The 23,778-nt window shown below is 40.9% G+C and overlaps 1 protein-coding gene across 2 annotated transcripts in view; it reads right to left on the bottom strand.

Moving 5' to 3' along the window:
* DSCAM (DS cell adhesion molecule) overlaps positions 1-23,778 on the bottom strand; it is a 453,735-nt gene that overhangs the window by 369,730 nt on the left and 60,227 nt on the right. For both annotated transcript variants that reach the window (XM_063393172.1, XM_063393173.1), the window contains exons 2-3: positions 18,782-19,099; positions 16,140-16,286 (exon numbers count right to left, since the gene is read on the bottom strand). In XM_063393172.1, the coding sequence (XP_063249242.1) occupies positions 16,140-16,286; positions 18,782-19,099 (465 nt within the window). The remainder of the gene's footprint in view (positions 1-16,139; positions 16,287-18,781; positions 19,100-23,778) is intronic.

Raw genomic sequence — 23,778 nt, 5'->3', positions numbered from 1 at the left:
TCTCAAAGAGCCATGGATTTTTCTACAGTGCTCACAAAACCTTGAAATGTAGACTTAGATTTGATATTTTTCAAGTCAAATATGAAGACAGCAAAAATTATTATAACTCCATGTTTCCTTAATTTGCCCACTTTCTCCTCTCCCCTCAGGTAAGTTTATTTTCATCATTCCTTGTTGGGCTTACATTGCATTTTGCAATGCTTAGGTAGATGGATAAATATTACAGAGTTCATAGGTAGGTCCAAATGATTATGAAGATAAAATAAGGGATTTTTAAACTTTTTTCAAGTCGTAAAACATTCTCAATAAGATCCCAAAAGAACTAAAATTAAGAAATTTGGTTTATAGAATTGAACACTAACCACAAGCTCAGTGAGAGAAATATTTTGAAAGCATGGCCTAAAGTTTGCACAGTGGGCATCTCGACAATACCCACATAACTTTAAATCTAGCAAAGCTTTGAAGCAGATTTGATATTTTCCCTGTGCTCATGCAGTGTCTCAGCTCCTGTATGTGCAAAATGGAGATATCACTCACTAAATTGCTCCTGCAGAAAAGATTTATATAGGAAAAGGGTAAAGCCTTGTGTGGGAGATAAATATCATTAATTGTTCACTGCAGTACAGCAATATTCTGACTCTCCTAATTCCTAGCGAAAATTATCTGCTTCCTCCACAGTTTGCAAAGTGTGTCCTCAAAGACAGGAATAAAGGATGAGAATGCTGAGTTGCTTGGCTGTGACATTTTAATATCCTTTGAGCCACTGCAAGACGCTTGTGATTTATCAAAACAACATTTTCCCACATCTAAAAGCTCAACATTTTATACATCCAAGGAATATCTGCACTGGTGCCTGAGTGTGATGGGGAAACAAAAAAAAATTAAATCTCACCTGAAAGGTGAGGCACCTGAAAGAGCTGAGGCTGAGAGAAACCCCAGAGCTTGTGGGCTGGAAGTGATTCTGGATCTTGGAATGACAGAATTGAATTAAACAATCAATAAAGTTGATCCCAGGCAGTCCCAGCTGTGCCCCATGCCTACCTTGTCCCCAGCCCAGAGCACTCAGTGCCACCTCCAGGTGACACCTGCAGGGATGGGCACTCCAAAGCTCCCTGGGCAGCCCCTGCCAAGGCCTGAGCTCCCTTTCCATGGGCAAATTCCTGCTGCTGCCCAAGCTGAGCCTCCCCTGGCCCAGCCTGGGGCTGTTCCCTCTCCTCCTGTGGCTTGTTTCCTGGGAGGAGGGGGAGATGGAACACGTTGGTTTAACAGAGTGGTAGGTAACAAAGTTTTGAATCAGCACAGGGCTACCAAAAGGAAATAATTCATAGAAAGAATTAATTCATTCTCCTCTGCCCCTGTCCAGCATAGTTTCCCACTTGCTCTCCCAGACAAAACAGATGCAAAAAGGGGGAGAAAATTTGGATAATATGGTGATTTTATCCCACCTTTCCCCTCCAGCTTTAAGTTACTGAATGCAGCAGAACACCTGTGCTGTTTGCTCTTCCCACCCCTTTCTCTTCACAACTTCTCATTTCTCATTTGTAGACATTGTGCAATTTCTAAATTTCTTTAATTAGAGGGGTGTGGGGTGGGGGTGATGTTAGCACAAATTTTATTTCAATTCAGTCTTTTATTCTAACGAGAAGGGTGACTAACACTGGGAGATGTGGGGAAAAAAAGGAAGTGGAGATTTATAATTTTTTTTTTTTCAAAGAGTGAAATGTTAAATATTCAAGTTCCCAATGAAAAGGTTTTAAATGGAAAACAACTCTATTGGAATCACTCATGGCTTGGCCTCTCCCCTGGTGTTTCAGAAGCGGAGAGAAACATTCCCTCTTCTTTTGGGGACATATGGACACGTTTGGACTGTGTCACAGGCAGCTGGTTGTGCTGAGACCTGGCCTAATTGCTTCTCCTCAGTGTCTCCCCAGTGCTTCCAGGGTGACAGGACACAAAACTAATGGGATTTGGAGTATGGAGTGAGCAGCACAGAGCCACTTCATTTCTCCCTGCACATTCTGCCACTGATCCGCCCTGAGCTCGACTGCTCTCTTCCTTCTTGTAAAAAGCCACTTCTCAAATCATCATAAACCTAAACCACTCTTCCTTTCCCTGCTCTTTTAGTTTCCTGCTCCATTCTATTCAGATGGAATTCAGTCATACAGCCAGCCCAGACTGCTTTGAAATTCCTGTCCATATTGTCTTGAAAGCCAGGAGGTCCTCAGTGGCCTAATAGATTGTTTGCTGTTCAAATAAAAATAATTTGGAGCCAAGTTTCAACCCAAATTATCATTTTATGGGCATCTGTGAACTCCAGAAGAGAAAAACCCTAAGCAGGGGCATTAAATGATGTTCCATCATAACTGTAAAATAGAGATTGGGTGAATTATTAGAGGGGGAGGTGTTTGAACCTTCCCAATCCAGTAGCCAGACACAGATACAGAATTTCCCTGTTCCTCATTAATACACCAGATTGAATCCAGGGCTGATTTGCCCCTGCAACGTGTCTGAGGTTAAAAATGCCTGTGTACTCAGCTTAATGGTCTCCCATTAGGGAAATGCAAAATTAGCATTGATTTTATTTAAGAAGGGCATCCCGGATAAATGGTGTGGTTAAATGGCTACACACAAAATTTTTTCTGAGCTCTGGCAATTTCTTTCCACAGAAAATATCCTGTTTGGTTATGATACAGTTTGCTAATGTCCATATGTTAATTAACTCAAAATACTCCTTCTCCCAAAACAGGAATTCATGAAGGAAAGTGGAAAAAAAAAAAGGAGCACAACAAACAAAAAAATAACAAACCCACCAAAAACCAAACCAACAAAAATAACCTGCTAAGATTGGTAATGGAACCAAGCAATCAATAAAAACCCACACAACTTCTGTATCCTCAGAAATATTTTTTTTCTTAGAGAATTATATGGCTAATTTTCAAATAGCTTTCACTTTGAAATAAAAAGAGGAAAAATACGAAATTTTGAAAATATTGAAAGGAAAAGTTCTGGCTTTTTCTGCATCCCTTGCAATTTTTTATTTGTTTTTTCTGAACTATAACTTTTTCAATAGGAAGACAGCATTTTTAGCCAAAATACATACACTTTTTCCTAATAAAGTATTTGGCAGCAAAGGATATTAATCCTGAGAGAGAGAGAAAATAATTATGCACTTCAAAACAGTAAGGAGGAAGATATTTTTGATTCTAAATGCAATTAATTTTCATTAATTAAAACAACATGAAGGTCCAGGTGTGGTGGAGATGGAAAATTCAGGGCATTCATAATTAAGGTCCTCTGTTCCTGTGGACTCCTTCCAATAATTTATTATCAGGTATCAGATGTGGTGAGAAAATAAATCTAAATGAAAGCAACAAAACAAAGACAACACATTTCTTCTTCTTTTAGATAACTATTTTTAGGTATTTTTTAATGACAAGCAATGTATAACTATCCCACTGAATTTCCTCTCCTCTCTCCTCATTTGGGGATCTCGAGTCCAAGGCAACAAGAGCTGCACAAACAGAAATCTGAAGCACTGGTTTGTGGGTTCATTACTGATTATATAAAACATTCCCCACCAATTTATCAAGGGTTCCTAAGCTTCCTTCACACTTAATCTCTTTTATTTCATATTTTAGTACTTGGGAAGGAACAGGAACCTTGGGTTCAAGGAAAGGATAAGGTTTTAGGAGATCTTGCCTGAGGATTTGCAGTGAGAAAACTGAGGAAGCTTTGTTTCTTTGCTTTTCAGTTCCCCTCGATATAAAATGAGAGTGATAATTCAAATTAGCCAAAAAGAGGTTTGGGGCTTTTCATAAAGGAAGAGAGAAGCCAAAACAGGCAGAAATAAAGGTTCCCTTGATTCTCAACAGAGTTTGGGACAGGGAATTCCTTTAGCTCTTGAGAAACAAGTCAGCTCTAAAATGTGCTGTGAATAACCATTGATAAGGGTGCAAAGAAACCCAAATAATAAACAGAAAGAAGAAGCTGCATGAAAGAAAAGGAAGGCAAAAATGCAGTGAAGAACTTCTTTTTCTGAAATCCCTTTTGAAAACACACAGAGCATCTCACAGGATCTTGTGGGGCTGCTGATTTGGAGGGGTTTTCTTTTCCTCCCCCCTTCTATAAAAGTGCTGAATGGCTGCCGTGACACAGCACACATTATCCCATCACTTCTTATTTATGGATGCACTTGTGCTTCCCAGCCCTGAATGTGCCTTTCAGCAGGTCATAAATGCACGTTTGAAAAGCAGATCAACTTTGCTTCTGTTGTCCTAATGCAATTTTTTCCAAGAAAATTAATGTCTTATTTGTTTGCAGCACAAGGATTTCATGATATCCAGCACACTTAGGAATTCAAACAAAGCATTTAAGCAGAATAAAAAGTGTTATGCAGATGATCAATCCCCTTATTCCTCTGGATTCTTCCCTGAGACTTCACCATTTAAATACAATACAAAGTTCACATTTTTTATATTCCAGTTTTCTTTTATCCCCACTGTTTTTTTCCTAACCTCTACACTACATCTGCAGCTCCTTCCACATTTTATTATTTTGCAGTGCATTCCTAATTATATTTCCGATATATACATTATAAATCAAAATATTTTAAATTCTATTGCATATACATGTAAAAATATCAGTGCTTATGGAGACTTTTGAAATATTATATGGAAAATTTATTTTACATAAATGTTTTTATTTTAGAAGACAGTGAATATAGTGAGAATTTCTTTAATTGAATATAGATATGTAGTTTTAGTATCTTTTCAAATCTGCAAAATATTTTGTAAAAATATTTAATATCTCTTAAAAACGAGGTTTTTAAGAGACGAGGTTTATGAGTTTTAATACTGTCTAGTTGTGTATACCCACATAGAGATTTTTAGCATTTCAGTTGGTGCCATTTTTCCTTTTTCTTATCAGAAAGACTTTTTAGTTTTTAAACAGATACATTTCCTTCAGTGTTGTGTGAAAAACAGTTTTAAATTGGATAGAAAATGGAGTACATGGAAGGATTCTCAGTGCTCAGTACAGAAAATGCACTCTTGGAGGCACAAAACAAATGTGAAAGAACAGAAAGAAATGTTTCTTCCATCATTATCACTCAGGTATTGCCTGAAGGATCAGTTGCAAGACAAATATCAGAGGAAAAAGGATGTTACTTTCCTATGGTTTATGTCTCTCTACAGAATAAAATGTGGGTTTACTAAACAATGGTATTTAACCAGCAGGAGGTTTTACAAAAGGAGAGAGGGAAAAGAAAAATAAAACCAACCTCTGCCTCCTCTACAAAACCATAATCTATTTGTCTCTTTGTTAGTTCCAAAATTCAAAACATCACCTCCACAGCTGGGCCACAATGTATTTTCTGAGTGTGTGAGGAATTTGCTTCTCTGTTTTAATAGAGAAGGGGGGGAAAAATCTCTAGGAAAATAAAATTCCCTAGGCATGCAATTGCAAAACAAGAGTGCTATATGTCAGCTGGAATATGTAATCCCTGAACAGAGCCTGCCCTGACCTTCCACAAGTACCAGGGCAATTGTTCTTGGGGATTTTATGAATACCAGTGTCTATTTGCAAAGAAAGCCGTGCACAAAAGAGGAAAATGAATTTGAATTTGCAGTGCAAGTGAGCATCCAGCAGTGGGCTGTACCCCAGCTGGAGGAGAGCCAGCCTGGATGGCCGGGCAGGGAGCCAAGGAGACATCCCTGGCACGGTGCAGGACCAGGTTCTGCAGCTGGAGAGCCGAGCTGGGCACGGAGGGGCGACCTCGGCATCATCTGCAGCGGAAACAAAGACCCAAAGATGCCGAGGTGTTCATTTCCCCAGCCTCTCCTGCTGCCAGCCCAGAACAGCAGCGCTAAAACACTCGAGTTTTGCATGGGGAAGTTGTAGAGAACAACCCCTCCGGGGCACTGCAAGGAGAGATAAATCCTTTGGAGGAGGAGGAGGAGAGAATGAAGCCAAAGCATGGAGATGAAACCGCAGAGATGCACATGGGATGTGCCTCTGAATTCTCAGCTGCACACATCCCTCCCAAGCATGTCCCAGGGCCAGATTATTGCCCCAAGCTGCCCTTTTAGGTCCCCAGGGCTGCATCTGCTGCTGTCCAGCTCCAGGGCCAGGGTGTGGAACATTCCCCCCTGGCAGAGGTGTTCAGTGGCCACAGCTGCCCTGGAGGAAGAGTTGGGCATCCCCCAGGGAGGCAGGGCTGGCCCAGCTGCAGAAGGGCTCACAAGGGCATCCCCTCACCTGCAGCACTGGCATGGATTTTGAACTCCTCTGTTCACCCAGGCAGCAGTGGCTTTCAGTCCAATTCACTGCACAAGATGTGCAATCCTGGAGGTGAAATCCCGGGATTTATTCCCACTGAGCGCACACAGCAGTGAGGAAAGCGACAGTGCAGACAGGGAGGAAGAAAAGGGGAATTTCTGTAATCCCAACAGAATTGGTTACTTCAGAAGGAACGGTGAGTAATCCACAAAGGTACCCAAATCAACACAGAGCCATTCTGATGGCAGCAAGGGGAGGAAAACCTGCAGGCACAGCAAAGGACACAACGAGGTAGGAGAGAGCAAGTTGCCACAGACACATACCTACGGCCTTCATTGCATGCACCCATAATTCTCCCTGGCAGCTGCATGATTAATTCAAAGATTTATTGATTTTTTTTTTTTATTTTTTTTTTTTTTTTGCCTTGCTCAATCCTGTTGACCTGCTTTTGTTGACAGGTCTCTGTGGATCACACTCCTCTGGCAGCTGAAAGCGTTGGCATCACGTCGGTCTCCAGCGGCCCACAGGAAACATTTCAGCTCATTCGACACCACCAGCAGGGCAAGAACGTGCAGGAATCATTTTAAACAAAAAAGAAACACGGGAAAAACAAACTCGTAGGCAACTTTTGCTGTGAAAAATGCCTATAATTACAGTCATAATGCAGTTTTGGTGGTGGTAGAGAACATCTAAACAGTTTAATCCTTTTTCGGTGCTCTAACTTCTATAAAAAACTCACTGGCTTTAATTTCTGTAGGTATTTTTGGCACAGCAACTGCTCACAACATAAAATGTTTAGCCTTTGCATCTAGCACCTTTCTGCAGCAAGACAGAGCACCTGCCCCAGCACAGCGTGAGCTCACATGGCAGATCACAGGCTTTAAAAATTCACTTGATTCTGACTAAAAGGTCACCTGGCCTCCTTCGTAACCTTCCTCCAGAGGGAAAACACACACGCAATTAAAATGTGGCTGTACAGATCAGCAGCCCAGGTACAACACTGGTGTCACAGCAAATGAAACAAAGCCCTACCAGACAGGCACCTCCAATTCCTTCTAATGAGTCGTTCTGCTAATGAGCCTCTCAATTAAAGTTGGACTCTTGACAGGGAGGGCAAACCAAATGAGCTTCACTAAGACCATCTACAGCCCCCAAAAAATTGTGGACTTATCAGCCTAGTAACACACTGCTCCACAGTGATGCTTTGATTGAAATCACTACCCGGTACCAACACATCAACAATAGAATATTCTGCTTCTGGGTTTGTTTTGTTTTTTTTTTTCCAGATGTCACCTGTAGATATCTCTTTGGATGTATTAAAAATAACCTAAAAACCACGGCTGGTGGCAGTTTTGCCACTCTGCTCCCCTCAGAGTGCAGCTAAACCACGTCCACAGCCATAAAGGATTCCCAGTAGCGAGGCACACACTCATTAAAATGAATCTCGTGCATCAATTTTGTCCCCTCACATCAAAGCTGTCAGAGCTCGTTGGTGTTTGCTGAGGTTAGGCTGGGTTTTGATGGGAAACCTCAAGCACACAGTGCTTAATGTGATCACCTACTTATCCACTGCTGCTCAGGAGGGTGACAAGATCACAAGCTACTGGCAGGGGAGATTTACAAGGAAGAAAACAACGCTACAATTGCTATTTCAGAAAGCAAAAATGAAAATAAATCATGAAACTAGGCCTAAAACCAGCACATTGATTCATCAAAGCATGTCCCTGCTTGTAGAATTTTGATACCAAATCTGACAGCACTGAGCTTTGCTGTCTATAAAATCAGACACCACGCCCCTCCAAATCCAAATCAAACCAAAGTGATGAAAATATTGCCTTAAGTATTCATGGAAACATCTATAAACCAAAAAACTGCCTGAAGAATGGCAAACAAAGAACAAAGAAACAATGAGGAAATGTTGAGTGAGCACCTGGGAAGGCTAGCAGTCAGTCTGCTCTTATTTCACTTTTAATAAAGAGATGGTAAACATCAAGTGCATTTAAATGCAGGCCATATTTATTTGAAGGCTCTGCAAGCCCCAGAGAGAATTAATATTACAGGAAACGTAGAGGCTAGAAAAAGCTGGCCAGGTGATAAAAAGGGATTCACCCAGGAAAATGAAAGAAATTTCAAGCACATCTGGAGAGAAAATAATGTGACACAGATATTTCCAGTGAAAGACTAACTGTGTCACTGAATTCAACCATGCTGAAAGAAACCTCTTCATGACTGGCAACATCAGTAACAAGGTGGTAAAACAGAACAGTTTGGGCATCAGATTGGATGATGGTTATGCATGGCCCAACAGAGCCTCAGGCCCATGGAGAGATGTGATAAGTGCCCACATATGTATGTGTGTGTATATATATATATATGTATGTATGTATGTATATGTATACACACACTGATGGATACAGAGATGGAAAGAGAGAGAAAGGCATAAATCATTAAAAAAATAAATATTTGAAGCTTTTACCCACAAGCAGACTTGAAATCTTCTCTCTCTCCCCTTCTGTTTAATTCTCAGGAAGGCAAAAGCAATTCTAAAGAGGACCTGAATCCAATCAAGTTTTTCACATGCTTTAATTTAAGTAGAGAGGAAATAAATTAAAGGGTTGAGGGAAAAAATTGAGAAAGAGGATTCAGGGGTTGTTGGGTTTGGGTTTTTTATTTTGGTTTGTTTTAAAGTGAGAAGAGGGAAAGAGTCCCTCCCATTGATGGAAATGAAGGGCTGTCCAAAACTCAGCGGCAACAGAGGGGAAAGAAAAATTATGATACACTTTTCTCCTAGACACGCTTCATTACTGAAATGTCAAAGCCACTGCTACTATTTGTGAATCCCATTAGAATTAAAATCGCTGGATATGGTGAGACAGAGCAAATTCTGACTTTCTGGATATTAACCACCCCCACACCCCATTCAAAGATATTTTTCTCCACCATCTCACAAAGCCACCAATGTTCTCTGCCCTCAGACCAGCCAAAATGTCCAGTCACACTGAGGAAAATCCACAAGTTCCCTCTACAGGGAAATACCAGCCTGTGTCATGTTAACACTTCCATTTCCCTTCCCTGTGCTGATTAAAGGATCAGAAACCACTCCTGTGCTACAACCACATTGCTCACTTTCCTCTGTGCTACCAAAAAGTGATTTTTTGACACGTGGATCAGATGCTTTCCACTGTCATCCCCTCAAGTGGCTCCTGGCTCACACAAAGCTGTGAAATCCTTGAAATCCTTGCATCCAATGCTGCCCATACCAGGAAACATAAACTCAAAATTATTCACCTGATCAAAATACTCCAACGTAATGGAATAGGAAGCAAAAATGGAGCTCCGAGAAGGCAGAGGAATGGTTTAGGTTGGAAAAGACCTCTAAGATCATTGAGCCCAATCATTAATCCATCTCCCTAAGTACCACATCCACATGTGTTTTTAGCACTTCCAGGGATGGCAATTCCACCACTTCCCTGAGAAGTCTGTTCTGACCACCCTTCCAGTGAAGAAACTTCCAAATATCCAACCTAAACCTCCTCTGGCACACCTTGAGGCCATTTCCCCTTGTCCTATTGCTGGTAATTATAATTTCCTTCAGTGAACTGTTTGTAGTACGTGGCCTTGCTCAGTTACAATCTTAGTCCATGAGACAGAGGGAAGGTGAAAATTGTTTGCACAGGCAGGAAGTGCTGATTTTTTACCATCTCCACTTCCTACTGCTATAAGACACTGTCCTCTTAAAAGAGCAGAGTTCTCAGGAAAAATGTGGAAAACTACACATTTCTTAAATAATGCAGTAAATATTTTTTTTTCCTAGGTCCCTCAGGAAAACAACCTTGCTGAAAGAAAAAGTGAGGAAGCAATATACTGTCTTTGGAGATGGGCAAGTGCAGTTTGCATGTCTTGAGGAAGCTCAGAAAGCAGATTACTGTAACAGCAAACCTGCAGCCTGACCTGAGCGTGGCTGAATGCTGCTCCCATCAGCCTTCCAGAGAGTCAAGGAAATCTCTCATGGAGAGGTTTGCCTCCTGTGCTTTCTGAGTCCTGATACAACTTTGAAGAGAGGAATTAAACCTCACTGACACCTTTTGGGTAGAAGGTAGCTTACATGCAGATTTTTTTTTTTTCAGTTTTATGTATGTTGCTAATATTTAATCTTAAAAAAAATTAATCTTCATCTCACTCTGCCTGGAACCAGAAGAAATCTTGCATGCACAGCATTGAAGGGCATAGGTTAAATAGATGTTGGTTGTTTGGTTTTTGGTAGCTGTGGTTAAGCACTCACATCAAAGCAAAGCAAGAAACATCATTGCTCATCTCTACTAGACCCAGCTCAGTCAAATGGCTGGACTGTAATAATCTAATTCTGATCACCAGCAATAACCTAATTCTGATCACAGGACTTCACACAGGACCACCCTCCATAAAGAGTTTGGGTTTTTTGGTTTTTTCTTGCACAATGTACAAATCTGGTGGCTGAAAAAGCAGCTCTGTGCGAACTGAGCCTCTGCTGGAATTTCCAGACCCCAAAAGTGCCTTGCTGTGTTTCAGATGCCACCAGGTGCTAACTCCTGGCACTCACTGGCTGCTTGCTGCCGGCCACAGCAGCTCAGAAAAGCCCCTTGTGCAGAAAGGGATCCAAGAGCCCCTGAGCCCTTTAAAGAAGAGGCTGAGGAACCGTGTGTAAATAAATAACACAACTCATTCTGCCAGATGTAGGTCAGTGTACAGCAGTGGCACTTCCCAAGCTGTGGTCCAGTGTGACTAATTCCTGCTGGTGGGAAGCAGGCTGGCTGGAAGGCTCATCAGTTGTCACCAGCATGTCAATCACAGCCCTTCAGGCACCGTGCTCCAGCCGTGCTCACCCACCTCTCCTCAGAGCTGCTGTCCTTCCTTTGTGTCCTTCCACACTCCAGTTCTGCACAGTTGGTATTACCTGCTTCTGCCCTTGTCTACCTTTTTTTTTTTAAGCAGTCACAGTCCATGTATAAATCAGAGAGACTCTTGCATGGTGTGTCATTAGAGAGGAAAATGGGAATTCAGAAAGGTCAGGGCATGAACTTACTCGTGATCCTGCTCTTGGCACTGTTCAGAAACACAGAAAAACTCAGAATCCCTTGCAGTTATCAGGATCAGGAGGCATTCCTAACAAAAACACTGAGTGCAGTGACAGACCCAAGTTAATTCCTCAGTCTTTGTTTACATCCATTCTTCATTCTGCTCTTCTCTCTTGGCTGATCCCTTACGCTGACCCTCAATTCCAGTAATCCCTTCCTGCCCTCCTTCCCCTATAACCACACCCATCCTTTGCTCTCTCTGGGACTAATTAAGGCATGAGTGGGCTCTGCTCTGTGCTTTCACCTGGGCACTGCACAATCAGCAGTAATTTCACTTTCCCTTCCAGTCCAGCTTCACAGTTCTGTGTGTGAAGAAGAAATGAGCCCAGCACTTGACTCCCCTCTGCCTTGCACTTGCTCAACAGGAACAGAAATACAATCTGTGCTCTGGCACTTTCCTATACTACTATCCCTTGGTTTTATTATTTTATTTTTTTTAATTCATATTTTATTCATTTTTGGCTGTTATATTCTTTGCAAGGCTTAGGCTGCATTCAATGGTTATAAAGTCCTCACAAAACAGATTCCAAAAGTCTCTTTCTTTGGGAATGGTTTGTGAAGGAAAGCAATAAGAGGGAAAGGAAGTTTGACCTTTGAATGAGCCCTGTGCAGCTATCCATCAGATATTCTGGGGTGATTCTAGGATGAACACAATGCTCTAGGCTGATTAAAGCTTTCATGTTTAGTGCCACTAATGCAAACAAGAAGGATTTGGTCACGGGTACAAGAGCAACCTGCACAGCCTTGCTCTCCCTATCACAACTCAAATGAATTTCAGACTCTGCTTCAAGTCAACTGATGATGCAAAATTCTTCAGAAAAGAAGGATTTTAGGCAAACAGACCCTGTAGCTGCAGCTGCAGAGCTTGGTACAGCAGTTACCTGCACTTTGTGAGCCCCTTGAGACTTCTCAGGGTTACCATCAGTCCTTAATTTTGCTGACACTTCAGAGCTGGTCAGACAACACTGCAAAGTTTGGTTGTTTGTTAAGCAGCTGTATCCAGTGGAGAGAGCTGAATGTGCCACCTCACCATTATTACTGGAGTTTTCCAGCATGAAAAGATTTCTCTGTGTTTGCTGCTGCAGCTCAGTGTTTTCTGCTTTTCCCCTAAAAAAGATTCATCCAAATAATTGGGTTTGCTTTGCTTTAAAAATCTTTTTTCTTGATACCTTTGGCCCTAGAGGAGACTCTGTAAAAGCTTTTTAGCCTCAGATTTGCTGTCACTTCAAAAGAGAAAGTGCAGGAGCAAAACCCCAATCCTGGAACAGTTCCCTAACACAGACAAGCTCCTGCACACCTTTCCAGGCTGCAGCTGTCCTTGCATGTGGAAGCTTCACAGAAATTGGTATTTCTGGCTCCAAACATGGGCACCTTCCCCTTTATTGAACACGGAGGGTGATTTATAGGGATACTCCTTGGAAACCCTCTGGTAATAGGTCTTAATGTGTTTCAACTCCCAATTACTTTACAATAACCTGGAGGCACGACATAAAATTGCAGCCAGGAAACAGAAGATGCTCTTGCCCAGCTATATTTATTACACATTTCCATTACTCTGGACATCACTGTGCTCCTTGAAAACCAAATTTACAGATATGCCCAGGATAGCACATTGTGGCAAGACCAAAAACATTGTACAGTTTTAATCAAGGAACACCCTTCTAAAACAATCTTTCTAAAATAGGCAGGAGATTTTTACCCTATAAAAGTAAAAACGTGCTTTTGTTGTTTGTTTTTTGGGTTGGTTTTGTTTTTAAATATTGTATTGACACTAAAACAACAACAACAAACCCAGCTGGTGTCTACAACAGTATTTGCTGAAATAAAGGATTCTGGTGCACCTTCCATCTCCAGATCTTTCTATCCTCATAGTCAGAATGGGACTACAGATAGACAGGCATATAAAATATTTACCCTAGGTTGTTGTTGAAAGAATTGCATCGGGGTTTAAGTCTTTCAGAAAAGAAAAAAAAAGCTTCTCTGGCTTCTGTTTGAAATGGTTGTATCATCTCAGTGGAAATGAAAGAATCACAGAATGGAGGGGATCTGAAAGATCCTCCAGTGCCACCCCCTGCCATGGCAGGGACACCTTTCACTGTCCCAGGCTGCTCCAGCCCCAGTGTCCAACCTGGCCTTGGGCACTGCCAGGGGCAGCCACAGCTGCTCTGGGAAATCTGTTCCAAGCCCTCCCCACCCTCACATAAAAAATTTCTCCCTGATATCCAATCTAAACCTGCTTTCTGACAATTTCAAGCCATTCCCCTTCATCCTGTCACTCCATCCCTTGTAAAAGTCTCTCCCCTTCTTTCTTGTCAGCTCCCCTCAGGAAATATTCTCATCTTTATCCTCTCCACTCACACACTTTATTTTCCTCTTTGCTTTTCTTACTTTTCAAGTAAATACTGCTGTTTTTTCCCCACAAAAACCTTGTCCTCTTCAAACCACGATAAACATCACTCTGAAATATATTTATAACTCTCTGTATATTCTTTCCTTTCACAGTAGAGGTTTCCCCTAAAGCTGGCCCTCATTTTTGAAGGTGTTAATGAATAACCAATAAATCAGTTATTTAGAACAAAAAAAAGAGAAGAAAATCAATCAGAAGTTGATATTTTCCTATACTTTAAAGCTTCCAATACTTTTCTGTGTGCAAGACCAAAGAATCTAGTCTTGCACACTAAAAGAAAATACAATAAATGGGTTTTTTTACAGAATCTGTTCTAATAAACTATGTTTTATTTTCATTTAAATTCCCAACTGCAGAACTGAGAGACTGTGAGATAATAAAAAACTTGCTGAAGTTTGTATTAGATTTTTAATGATTGTAGCCTTGTCAACCATTGTCAGAAGGTGCATAAAGAAAAAAATAAATTAGATTCAGATCCATATAGTTAAATGTTATTACACAGTTTTATCTCCCCAAATTTGGGATTAAAACCAATATAGGCTAATAAACAATAAATTATCTGTAAGTGGTAGCAGTCATGTTTTGAAGAACTGCCATATTTTCTCCCTAAAAAGGAGATTAGAGAGACCTGGGTGTCCCCTTCTGATTGCAGGGTGAAGGTAGGATTGAGGCACTCTCAGATATCATAAAGGTAGAAGGAACTCAGATTGCATCCTCTCAACCTCTGTTTCCAGAGAAAACATGCATATTTTCTTATAACAGAGAATGAATAAACTCAGAAAAAAAAAATTAAGGTAGTTAATCATGAAGAAATTAATGTTCTTTTTCTCCAGCCAAGGCTCACACATACAGATGCACATGCGCAGACTGTTTTAAGATGAAGCAAAATAAACACCTCCATCCACTCTTGTGTTAAATAGTTGCAATATAGTTTAGAGAACCTGAAGCATAATTCTGCATCAATATACACAGAATAATGGAAAGCTTGGTTTTGTACTGAAATACAACTCTGACCTGTGTTGGCTGAAGTGATGGTGAGTCCAACAATTCAGATATTACAGACCCCTCTGTGCAAACACACCCAGTATCCAGTTTGCTCAATGACAAAAGATTATGATATTATCAAAACCCAAGGGCATAATGAGGAAGTGAATTTACCAAGTTTACACTGGGCACTAGCAACATAGAACTGATCATCAATTACATGGTTTGTAAATATCTGCCAAATGCTTAGAAAGTTCTTTGAATTCTAATTTTTGAAAAAAAACCAATATTGCAAGGTGATGTCAGGAATCAGTAAAACATGGAGAGAAATTAAATCTATAATATGAGCCATATAGACACACAGGTATTGCCATCAATGACACAATTTGTCAGAAAATAAAAATTATTAATATACTGAGGAGGTGTACAGAAACATTTCCACACACTTGAGCATCATAAACAGAAACATATTCCTGAGTAGACTCTGCAGCAACATTTAACTTAAACTATTTTTTTCCATTTTGCACAGCCTTGGAACAACACATTTCCAATTTCTGCACACATAAATCATTTGCATGTGTAACAACAGCTGCACTCTGCATTATATATAATTCAGATATGCACTATACTGAAAACATTTCTCCTACCTATTCATTCTCCCATGAATTTCCTACAATATTTTATGCTTTAAAATGTTAAATTTTCTTTGCCCAAATTCCTGAATAGCGCCTCACATTTCCTCCCTCTGTCAGTAAATGGATTAATGCACAAAACTGCTTTAGTACAGATTGTTTCACTTCAATATGTTCAGTTTATTGCAGTGCTTAAGCCTCCACTGTTATCTGTGAAGATATCTGGGATGAAAATGCTATGAAACTATAAATATTGATTACATACCTCATTTTAAACATAACCAAACTAATTTAGACTCAGGATTTCTTCTAATCCACGAGTAACATCACTACTAAAAACAATTACAACCCAGCACATGTTTATGACACTGGAATTTCTTTGGCATGCAGGAGCTCTTTATCAAAGTTAAAATGCAAACCCACTGCCACAGCACCCGAAAGCTGGTTTTATGTCTGGTATAAAACAAAAAAACATGTTATTTTCCCCTCAAGCAGCCTAGAAAAGCAGGGCTGTCTGAAGCCTTCATGTCACACACACAGAGTCACAGGGATGCAGCAAGGCTGAAGTGAAATACATTACTGGGAGGATGACATCCCACCCAGTTATCACTGAACCAAAGCAAACACCAGGCATTTTCAGGGGGAAAAAAGAAACAGGAAACATCTCTGCCATTGCCAGCTGGAAAAAAAACAACAAAAAACAAAAAAAAAGCCATAAGATCCTACCTGAGACAAGCGAGACTGTGTCTTTCTCCCATGAGACAACAGTGATGTATGCCTCCACAGAGGAGGGGATAATGCACTTGAACACTGCTACATTGCCTCTCATGGCTTTCTGGTCCTCCACACGGACTGTATAGGGTTCCCGTAAAACTGCAGGGACACACAGGAGGGTTGTTAAACAAACTGCAGCCCCACATCTCACCCTCTCCCTCAATTAGCCTTGCCAAGTGCTCCCCCAGAATCAGGCTGTGGGCTCTTATCTCAGTGAACAACACACAAGTTGATACAAAAGCATTCCCAGAGCTATTTGTTTCCCCAAAATCTGCTTCTCGTACTCTGTGTTCTTTCCTCACCCATTTCTGGGAGGCTCAGGTAGGAACTGCATATTCATGTGGGTAAATGGTGTTATGTTTTGTGTTATTTGTGCAGTTTCCCCAGCCACACTTCTCTTCACAAAGGGTTTTCTGCTCTATCAGAGCACAGAGGTACATGCAGGTGCTGTGTGTGAACGAGACATCCAGAGGGGAGAAGAGAAGGTCAGTGTCATTTGGGATTTTGGAGAAGAGTGAACCGAAGGAGAAAATCGATGGAGGTGACAGAGAGAGAAAAAGAAATGTGTGTCAGGAACACAGAGAAATGAGGGTAAGAGGAGAGCTACATTTGATTGACCAGCCCTGAAAGAAATCAGTTAATGGGGAAAAAAAAAGCCAGAAACAAAGCCACAATTGTATTAAACAAAACCACTTTATAATAAAATCCAACATGGTTCAAAAAATGTTTAGAATCAGAATAGCATTTGTCTTGAGTCAGAAAGAATTTAATGGAAAAAGAGAATAAAGAACAACTAGATGGATAAACAGGACAAAAGCACAACTGGAAAAAGCATTCCCACCACGCCAACCTCATATTGCTGGGATGAGATGAAGTTGCACTGGGAAGGAGAATGGAAAGAGGGGAAATCCTGAAATGATTCCATGAGGAGTGAGGGATGAGCATTTCTGTGAGCAAGAGCTCATGGAGAAGGTGGCAGACCACAGCTATCAGTGATCACCTTCTCCAAGAGCTTGTGTAACCTCTCAATCACAGGAAAACACAATTTGGAGAGTTCTGGGCCAAGCAGCCACACTACCAACTGCAAAGTCCTTTTTTTAAGGTCCTGTTTTTATTTGCAAGGTTCATTTCTCAAGCAGAGGGAGAAGTCTTGTTTTGGAGTTCCATGGATGAATGTTTTACACCTAAAGGAACACCAGTTCAGAGCCTTAGCCAGCAACACTGCAAGTTTTAGCCTCCTTTGTGTCACCACACTAGTTTATCTAAGAAATGTAAAAATTGGAGAGCAATCCTGGGAAAAAATACTGCCCAAAAGAAATTTGAAACAGAGACACAATAAAAAATCCAGAAAAGACAAAAATAGACATTGTCTCAAAATATAATTCTACCAGAGAACTTGCCCACAAATTCATGAAAGTAAAACCAAAAGCTCAAAAACCAGAACTGAGTTTCAAACAAAGTTGGTTACGATGTGTTCATATGAATATTTGATTTTCAAGCTTTTTTTTTATGGACAACTAAATAATTTCATAAGAAGCATGGACCATCACAGAACTCCCCATATATGCAACATGATCACTTGCTTCTACTGGATGCTTCTTGTGCAAGAAAACTCACTTTCCCAGACTAAAATTTTCATGAGACATGAATTTCATGGAATCCTGGTTTTTATTCTTGCTTCCCAGTGGCCTACAAACTACAGATCTCTGAATATTAACTTATTCTTAAGAAGAAGAGAAGGCATTTTATTATTTAAAAAGAAAGTCTCAGGCAAATCTACTTGTTAGCTGTTCACAGTTTTTTTCCCTGTGAAACCCTTGTGAAGACAAATCTCCAGAGGAAAGGGTGTTCTCTTCTGAAAAAATCAAGCTTAGCACCACCAACAATAAAGAGCTCCCAAGAATTTGCATTTGCCAAGGGTCAGCTCCCAGACTATTTTCTGTTTATTTGTTTGAATATTTTAATTAACTGAAGCAGATAGACCAAAATCTTCAAAAGCTGTGCAGTCGTGTGTTTGTGCGTTGTAACAAAAGGCCTGATTTTGATCCCTCTGTAATTCCCCACTGGCTGACCCAGCCAGTACAGAAAACAGATGCAAAACCATTCTGCTCATTTGCATATTTTAGCTTAAAGAGAAAGCACTGCCCGTGGACCCACATCAGCTGCTGAATCATTGCAGAGGACACAAACTTCTCTCTCAAAACAAAGAACAAGTGACCACAAACAAGGGAGGAGAGGTGTGATTTTAGGCCCAGCATTACTCTTCTCTTCCAGCCCATGCACAAAATCCATCTTTTTCTCACACGGTTCTTTAATGTGCAAGCATGGTTTGATTGTTGATTTGATTATCAGTTTGCTCCTCCTTATATTTGTGCTCGACTGATCTTTGGAAGCCTAACTTCTCAGAACCAAAATAATTCAAACTGGGGAGGACAGGAGAGGAAAGAATTCACAGTATTACTTAATATTGTGAAGAGTTTAGAGGTTACATTTCTGGCCAACCTCCCTTGACTGGTATCTGATGCTACTCTTTGAAACACCCAAGTTTCCTCCCTCCTCAATCCCACCCAAACCCAATAAAAGATTTTACTTACCAGCCTTAATGTGAACATCCTGACTCCTGATTTTCCCTGAAGGATTTTCAGCTGTGCAATAGTAAGTGTTATCATGGATTAAGTTATTAAAGCTTGAAGGAGGGAAGGGGAAGATTTGGAGAGTGCCATTGGGGTGGACGTGGCGGATCCCTGGGACATCGTAGATCTCCTCGCCCGTCGCTAGGTACCATCTGAGCGTCACCGGGGGGATCCCCGCTGCTGGACAGGGGACCAGAGTCCCTGTGGTGCTAGCAAACACTACCTCTTGCAGAGATGCATTGACAAAATAGAGACTGGCGTGTAGCTCTTCACTGAAAACTGCAAGACAAAAAAGAAAGAAAAAAAAATTAATAATAAAGAACAGACCTTGAAGACCTGAGAGGTTTCAGCCGCACGCGAAACGATTCGACGGCGACACCGAGCCAAACACGGCGACCAGGGGAAGGTAACCAAAGCATCTGGATGCTAATGTCAGCTCTGATAAAATAATCAATAAAATAATAAAATGTTTCTTCTTATCAAAGAAAACACCTCCAGGTTGAACACTGTAAGTGGTTTACACCCAAAAGTGGAATGAGAAACTCCTTTTGGTGTAAAGGGACTCAGATTCACTCACTTCTGCACTTGCTGAGGCAGGACTCTTCCTACAGCCTGCAAAAACCTATCAGTAATCTGCTTTTATGAAATTTCCAGCCACTAAATTTCTGCCCAGAGCACAGGCAGCCTCTGTTGGCATCCCTAAATTTATTTTTAGAGTCTTTCCATGGCAAAAAATATTTATAAAGTAATAACAATAGCCGACCAAATAGTGAACTAAAATTCCCATAACTCCTTAATAATAATAATACATGTCTATATTTAATACAGATAGAGCTTAGTAAATGCTTTCTATCATTTGGTCAGGTCTTTCTAGCAAAGACCTCTAAACCTAGGTGCCTGTGATGATCTTGGTTCTGCCATCTGTGTGACTCCATGGAATCCCACTCCCAACCTTAAACTGAAGATTCTGTATCACTGAAAGGAGTCAATATTACTCAGATCACCGGATTAACCCCTTCAGCCATGGGCTATTCCTCTCTCACTGGAGGGACTGAAGTCTCCAGGTGGTTTAAAGATCCCCCAACATTTCCTCTGAAGTACCTTCCTAACCTCTGCTGGAGAGCTGATAAGCCTAATACATGATTTTTGTTTTCCAGTAAATAGTAGGATATATTCCAATACCACAAATCTGCTTTATATTTGCATATAGTGCCCACTTGTGAAAAAAAAAACTTGTCAGTTTGGGTTGACACAAACACAGAGACTTGGATGTTTCACTATATCTTGAATGCAGTAGATTCTGACAGGATTTTCTAAAGCAAGGCTGGTAAGGGGTCAGTTTTTGAAAAGGTGACCCCACTGGGGGAGATCCCAGCGAGCAGTGATGAGACAGATTCCAGGGGAGCCTTCATTTGCACAAGAAGGATTCTATTATCCTGCAGAAAGAACTTGCAATCCCAATGCTAAGCCATGAACTCTCTTGTCTAACTCTGCCACTGCATTTTATGATAGTTTGGAGCACAAAATAGACAATTGTTTCCTTTTCTCTTTTGATATCTTGCAAAGATACAAGGTAGGATGGTGTTAATTCTAAATATCATCAGGAGAGACTTAAAAGAGAGCAAAACTGGCTCTGGGAATCCCTGGAAATTAAAAAAAACGGGAGACACCCTCTCCAACAGGGAAAGATGTCTGGCATGCAGGAAACAGATAAATGAGTGGCACAGAGAAGGCTGAAAGACATTTGGAGCTTCAGAAAAGAGAAATTTCAGCTCTGGAGCTGAGCTCCTGCATTTAGATGAGGCAGTGCCAGCACAGAGTAAAGTCCCCTGCAAGAGAAGTTCCACCTAGTGGGTGCAATCCCTAGAGGATCTCAGGCATCTGGAAAGCAAAAATAGGCACAATAGGACTGAGCACAGGGAGAAGCTGAATCCTCATTCAGAAGGAGTGAATAAGATGCTGCCACTTCTACATAATCACATTTCTAATTATAGTTGTACTTTGAAGCAGAGAACAGCATTGTTGGGAGCATAATAGAGAACTGAAAAAAAAAAAACAATTTAGCATTGTTCATCTGCTGTACAAGCTTTTCTCTACAAATACAAATGAAACAATCAACAGGGCATTTAAATTTCCATTGGCCAACAAGACATGCACGTAGAAGTAATAAACACAGTTCACATTTGCCAGCTTCTATTATGCTGTGCTGCTTCTTAGCACATATTCAAGCAAGTCCAGTAGCTTTCCTGGCCAAGAACAAAGAGGTAAATACCAAATTACAAATGCCATAGAAATAGAAAATATCAGGAACTCTGTTTGACACTTCCATAGAATCTAACTTCCCCATCAAACACAGCACAGCTGAACAAGAGACTCATACCAGCAGCACAGAACAATGAATTTTTTCCAGCTGCTTTGTATCCCCTGTAGAAGCTTTCACCACTTTTGACAAACTCTCCATCCATCAGCCAGTACAATAGTGTCTCATTTTAAACCAGCATCTGCTAAGCATTCATTTTAATGGCAGCCACAAACACACCAAGATCCCTGGAAAATAATCACAGTGCTCTAATACACACACTCATACACAATGCTGACAGCCCAGATGCTTTTTTTGTGGTGGAATTCACTGTGTGAGACATCCAACGACAAAAATGGGATTTTGGAAGCTTTTATTAAGAAGATATTTCTCCTCAATGTTCCATAGGAAGAAAGGGATCAGCTGAATGACAGAACAAGTGATTGATTGAAACCTAATTGAAACTGAGACAAGTCAAAGATGATGTGTCATTAATTATATGTTTCTTAATGATAGAATATGATCCAACTAAACATTGTATTCTTCAGAAAGCAGAAGTAACTCAGACTGAGAGTTGCAAGGGAGAGTGGTAAGGGAAACTGGTGGAAGTTATGGAAATAAGACAGCAAAGAGAAATACCTGAAGAATGAAAAAAATAACAGGTAATCATAGAAGAGAAAATAATACCCAAGGCAGAACTGAAAACTCTTGCAGCTGAGTGACTGCACTTGGCGTGGACAGAGATCACATCATTTCCCAGTGTAAGGGAAGAAAAGGCAAAGATTATTCCTGAATAAGGGTTATTTTTTACCAAACCAATAATTCTGGAGGGAAACAAGAGCAAGGCTGCACCTCAGCCGTGCTCAGGTGCCCCAGCTGGAATGAAAAGGTGACAAACAACCTGCACCTGCAGGCACTTTAGGGCAAGAATTCAGAGATTTGTATCCTTTACTGAATGGGTAAAGGAGAACATCAACAGCTTATCAGATCAAAGGACAAGATGCACTTCTGGAATCTAAGGTTCAAGAAATACTCCTACAAGAATTTGGAGAAAGGCATGGGGGAGGGAAAAACGGAGGGGAGAGAGGGAGGGAGATGGGAGGTGGATACATTTTTGCAAGTTCAATCAATATTCCTTACTCTCAAGTACTTTTAGCTTGATAAGGAGAACTGACAAAGTGTTAGAGCCAAGAAAGTTTCTCCTGATTTTCAGGGGAGACAACACTGCTGTGCTTAGCAAAGGGCTGGGTACATCAGCCAGATGCAAAATTTCTGCTGGCATTTGAGAGAGCTCTTTTCAGCTGACCTGATCCTTTACAAGCTGCCCAGTGGGGCTGTGAGCTGATCTCCCCCAGCAAGGGAGAGGAGCCCTGCGAGCCAGGCTGGGCAGGTGAGACCAGGATGGACACACAGCTGTGGAGACTGAGGCTGAGTCTGGCATTTCCAACACCTGTAGCTGTTGGCACAGCTAAGAATAGACTGATTTTTTTTCACAGAGGTGGCTCTTTGTCTCTTCAGGCAGGTCACTCCTCCAGGTCCCTCCTCCAGGTGTCCAGCTGAGCACTTGAAGGTCTTCTACAAGGACCTAGCCAACACCTCTTGCCTCTGAGGCTGGGATTTTTCAAGGTTTCACAAGGCAAACCAGGCTGAAACTGCTGTATCTCAGTCCTCCTTTTTACTGGGCAGAAGGGGGTGTTACTGAGGTGTGTGAGAGAAGAGCCTAAATTTAAATTAAAGCATTACAATCCCCGTGTGGGATCTGAAACAAGGAGGGATCAGCACCAACCACCAAGGAGATGAGAGAAGAAATGCAAAAGCAAATCACGAAACTATCTGTCCTCCTCCCTCCCCAATGTCGCCCCTTCAGGTTGATTCACCTGCAAGAACCTTTACCCTAAAGATGCAAAAAACTGAAAACTTTCCTGGAGTTTGCATGGAACAAAAGAAAATTTTGTCTCTGTTCAACTCAGTGCCAGAATGCAATGCTGAGTCTTGGTGTTGTACATAATTCCTTTTCATCATGTGCTCTTTCATCTTTTAGTAAATTTAAATAACATTTCTCTGATTTTGAAGTTGTCTTTTTGGGCCTCATGTTCTTCCAAAGCCCTCTTCCCATATTCTGCAATTGGCCATTTGAAGCCCCACTTTTCTCTTCAGCTCTTGAAAGAACTGAAATACTTTTGGTTGAGAGACCAGTCAGCACACTTAAAAATATGAATAAAATGTCTCTGAACAATTAATTGATACTTATATTTAATTCACCTTCCGTACCCTTTTCAAGGACTAAATGCTGTTCCTGTAATGTCTTTGCAAGTGGAAAGTTTGGTCTTAAATGAATAACAATTTCAAACTAAGGGACAAATTAGTTGTCATCCATTTGATTACTCAAATCCAGCATGAAATATTTATATAGATAAATTAAAATATATGAATCAAAGTGAAAGTCTGGAGCCAAGAGACCACTGAGATTATTTAGATAAAATAAAAATCAAACCAGAAAACATAAATTATGTAATTAAGCAGCTGACTGCACTCCTGCACTACGGCAGGTTTGTAGGAAGAGCCTGAACTGTGTTACAGTGGAATTTCAGGTTTGCCACAGCTTTGGACATCAATGTTCCTCTCTTTTTCTCCTCAGTGAGGTTGTGATTGAGGAACT

Source organism: Prinia subflava, chromosome 3 (genome assembly GCF_021018805.1).
Source record: "Prinia subflava isolate CZ2003 ecotype Zambia chromosome 3, Cam_Psub_1.2, whole genome shotgun sequence".
Taxonomy (NCBI): Eukaryota; Metazoa; Chordata; class Aves; order Passeriformes; family Cisticolidae; genus Prinia; species Prinia subflava.
Note: the sequence above shows the minus strand (reverse complement) of the source record. Positions and strands in the feature narration are given on the sequence as shown.